At 43.5% G+C, this 4,666-nt stretch overlaps 1 protein-coding gene across 1 annotated transcript; it reads left to right on the forward strand.

Annotated features, from left to right (window-relative positions):
- Nucleotides 1–776: 776 nt before the first annotated feature.
- On the forward strand, nt 777–4,387 carry LOC127343722 (uncharacterized). The gene is made up of 2 exons (XM_051369910.2): nt 777–1,295; nt 4,168–4,387. The coding sequence occupies exon 1, from the start codon at nt 886–888 to the stop codon at nt 1,288–1,290; it is 405 nt and encodes a 134-aa protein (XP_051225870.1). The 5' UTR covers nt 777–885; the 3' UTR covers nt 1,291–1,295; nt 4,168–4,387.
- The last annotated feature ends 279 nt before the right edge of the window (nt 4,388–4,666 follow it).

Here is a 4,666-nt window from a genome sequence, read left to right on the forward strand (position 1 = left end):
GCTTGCCCGGGCTTCGTTGTGTTCGTGGTCTTGTCCACTGCCTTCAACATGTTCCAACACCCACGACATCACCAGCATTCGTTCCAACAAAGGTCGTTACGAGGATTTATACTAGAGATGCCAACCACATAGGAAGGAAGTAGCTGCACTAGATCTTGTTGAGTCGCTACTACGGTCGACAATAGTTAAGACAACTACCCTTCTACAAGCTTCAGCTAGGGTTGCAACCCGCAGAAGTATAAGCAAGTTCAAACTAAACCAATTTGCTAAAAAGAGGCTATACCTAACATAGCTTTTTTTGAGGGAATATGCCCAACATAACTTATTTTAACTATGAATCGGGCTTGACCTAGGCGCCTCTTTGCATCCCTAACTTCAGTGATGCCCTTACAACTGTGTCGATTGGAGTGGCGCCGTAGCTTACTCTAGGTTACCGCCTCGAGCTTCCAACACCGTCGTTGGAATCTATGTATGGTGCCCCCATAACTTGATGCAATGGCATGCCACCATTGGCGACCAGAGCCCTATTTAGCCATCCTCTCGCGATTAGGGTTTGACGCCCTGGGGAGGGTCAATTTCTATCTCTATAACACCGGTTCGTATGCTAAACAAACCGGTCTGACATGTATTTGTCGGGTTCGTTTGCATGTTGAACTTCTAGCTGACAAAACCGGCATCTAAAAGAACTCACAAAACCGGCGAGGGGTCAGAGGTTAGCAGCCGGTCCGGCCTGGTTTTTTCTATGAGAGATCAAACGGTCCAGGTCAGGCTGCATTCTGCATCCATCGCGAACCCGACCTTCTTCCCGAATCAGCCATTCCCTGCATCTTCCGTTCCCCACCCCCACCTGCTCTTCCGTCGGGCCGTAGCCACCGCACCGCCCCCATGGCCGCCACCGCCGCCGGCGCCGGCAAGTCGCTGATCCAGACCTTCCGCAAATTCTTCAAGAAGCCGTGGGAGATCACCGGCCCGTGCTCCTCGCCGGAGTACCGCAGCGCGGTCCCGGGCGCGCTCGAGTACCGCCAAACCTGCCCGGCCACCCTGCGCGACGACTCCCCCAGGGCCGTCATCCCCACCTCCGACCCGGAGACCGTCTACGACATCAAGTACTTCCCCCGCGACGGCCGCCGCAACCGCCCGCCCGTCCGTCGCACCCTCCTCCGCAAGCCCGACCTCCAGCTCTACATGGCCGCAAAGCAGTTCGACCCCGCCAAGGACTTCCCTCCGCCCTACGTTAACACCGCCGTTGAGGAGGACTACAACGCCGTCGGCGGTGGCTACACCCAGTGATCCAGGTGAGGACTGCTGCACCCAGATCTGAGGTCGGAACTAGGGTTTCGTTGCATACATGCCTAAATCTCCCTTTGAGTCTGTGTGTGTGTTTGTCTGTGCGGTAGAAACGCCAGCCTTGATTTCATTTGATAATCCAACCTTGTGTGAAATGAGATATTTCTGTCTTGTTGCAGCTCGTGAAACAGTTAAGTAACGTAGAACACTAACCCAGCTTCATCACTATCTTCTCTGTTCCATACGACATAGGTGGGCTGGGTTCCACTATCAGAATGACACACGAACAAAGGTCTCGAAATAAAGCGAATAAGAGATAACGAAAATGGCCGCCTACTGCTAAACATAACGAAAACTACAAGTTCGATAAAGCAAACAGGACGTTGTTTCCTCACCTGGATCACTCCTTGTTTCCTGCAAGTTATGCAACCTACACAATATTCGAAAATAACACACGCATAGCCGATTAGTTCTGCTGGAGATTTGATTAGTTTGCTTTAAAGGAAGTCCTATTTCACGTTTTCCAGATTGCCTAACAGACCGACATGAGGCTAGTGATTTAGACATTTCTACAAGCAGGCAATCAATGGGGTATCCACCAAAAGTACTGTGTAAAATACCTTGGCCTAGTCCCAATCCCAACTGCTCTGCTTACCACACTCCACACGTATTTAGCCACCACACGGTCAAAGATGATGAATTGTCTCCTCTTCAAAACAGAATTTGCAGATCTGAGATTGTATTGCCCACCCATTTCCTTTTGCTCTTATTATCCTTCGTTGCCATTGCATCGTGCCAAAGAAGCCACAACCAGATTCTGATCATCAAAGGTATTTTCACTTCCCACAGATGTTTAAACAATCAACCAGTACCACTGCTAGTAATGTGTTGTAAACTGGCTTAACAGAGAAAATCTCAGAGTTAGGCCATTTCCAATTGGTCCTATCTTTTTCCTCATTCAAAGGTACCCCTGTCAGCCTACTTTCCAAATCAACCGGCTGTGATTCTAAATGCTCATTCAGCAATCTTCTGAAATTCAAGCGCCATCTTCTACCAGACATAGCTTCAACTGACGACCCTTCACCATTGCTCTTGTAATGTTCGAGATGGAACTGGTTCCATGTAACCAGTTAATTGCTTGCTCAATCTAAATGGAACATGAAACGAACTTTACATATTCGTCAGTGGGATATCCAGTGCGTATTTACAGTTAGTTAATTATTGTAAATATAATTCTCTTTTGAATTCCGAAAGTGGACTGTGCCAGGTACATTGTGATATAATGTAAATCATGTTCTTGTGACCATTGATGTTCTCTTTAAGTCTCAGCATGTTCTTGTGATATAATGTAAATCATCATAGATTGATAGTTGGCACAGTAACTTCTTGTTGACTTTTGCAGTGTATTTAGTGATATAAAGTTATGAACCATGGTTATTTTTCATGGTTAATTTTCACTGCAATATTTTTGAAACATGGTTAATGATCTCCTAGCTAATTCCGTACACAAAGCACCTAAATTGTAAGGGCCTGTTTGGTTTGTGTCCCCAGCTTACCCTACCAAAAAATTGGTCATGCCAAATATCCTCCTGTCTGTTTGGTTTGTTGCCAATTATTTGGCTGCCTATGGATCACTTGTTGTTTCCTTCATTGATTCTAGCCTAAATTTTGGCAGCCCATGGGTGGTAGATTTCTGCACCAAAAAATTGGCTAGCCAATTTTGGTAGGGTTGACGTAGGCGCAATCCAAACAAGCCCTGAATATCACCTTGTTTTAGTTGTGATACACATCTGTGACATTTAGGAGTCGTTTCATAATGGCACAGTTGTGCAAGACATGTGACGATTATGAAAGTCTCACAAAGCAAAGTTGCTTTCAGTATTTGAGTTTGATACTCTTGGTTTCAGAGGTTCAAGAGACTGGTAATAGTTGCTTCTGCTGAGTTGAAATTGACTTGACATTAAAAGTATTCACGTAGGTAATGAAGTCAGTTCAATACTGTTATGTTACTGGTTTAATAATCGGTTAAACCAAATAAGTCGATGTATTTACCATCCAAGTTTTACCTTTCTTTGGGCTACTGTGGTCAAGATGGGTATAATGATGTTTGTGGTGGGCAAAGTTTGAGCTACACTACTGTGTTGCCTAGGCAAGCAAAATAGAGTGTGGTTAGCTTAGCATACATTTACTATGTCTGTGAAAACCTTTTTCTGTATCGAAATTGAAGAGAACCTTCACCTGATAATGGATTGAAAGTCAATAAATATGCCAAATAATCAGTTAATTTACTTCTGTGATTCAGTAAATAATTTTAACAGTGACCTGTACTCTGCATAAAATAGATTTCTGCTATGTGTTGGGAACTTTGTCGTGGTATTATAAACACTTAAACAGTCATGTTTTTGATCCTTCATTGAAAAATATTGTTTTGAACTGAATCTAAGTAACTGTACTTGTGTGTCATCCTATTCGTTTCCTTAGTACAGGATTTCGCTTTTGGTCAGAAGCTCCAGTTCTTCTCTTGTTTGACGTCTCATTTGCACTATCTGTGTCATATTCATTTAATTAGTTTCTTTCATGGATATCATCTTGGCAACGTCTATTGTAGCATCCTTAATAAGTAATAACTGCATCAGAGCAACTGTTGTCAGCAGATATTTTCAGACTGCCATACATTTTCATTGGCAATGTCTGTATTGTAGTACTCCACTTTATTGGGTGGTACAGGCTGTATGCATGTATGCACATGCTAGACTTTTCACTAGATTTTTGTTAGGCCTTTGCCTATCTAAGTCTAGACCTGAAGTAAAAGTCATGTCTAAGTTTAATCATTTATCGTCATAACGTGGGTTTACTGATTCGACACTGCTTATTTGTCAGGTCATGTGGTCACACTCCAGCGGATGACATTTCTGCTCTTCCTTCGAAGTCTCTTTTTCTTTTGTTTCCGAGGAAGTTTCCTGTTGTAAAAGATGATGGCGGCAATAATATTGCACTTGCGAACTAAACCGGGATGCGCCTACCTTGTAAGTTGTGTTACAGAAGTCAACCAGCCCAATGCTTCTGTGATTTAACGAAATTATGGAAAATTTGAATCTTATACTGGAATGTGCACATCATCTACTTTAATTGCAAAAGGTATTGACCGATTGAATGATTTCCTTGTACAATGTGGAACATGTCCATACATGGCTTGCAAGTTTGTACGTCACATTCCCATATGTTGCATTAAGTTTTTGTTTACAGTTGGCCAACGTGGCTGGGAACTCGCTAGCTGCCATGTGTTAAATCGACTGTGGTTGGTTGAATCCAGTTAGAATTTTGCTAGTAAAATCTAGCGATGACCCTACAATTTTTTTTATGTGACTTCATTTGGCCA

This window comes from Lolium perenne, chromosome 3 (assembly GCF_019359855.2).
Source record: "Lolium perenne isolate Kyuss_39 chromosome 3, Kyuss_2.0, whole genome shotgun sequence".
NCBI lineage: Eukaryota > Viridiplantae > Streptophyta > Magnoliopsida > Poales > Poaceae > Lolium > Lolium perenne.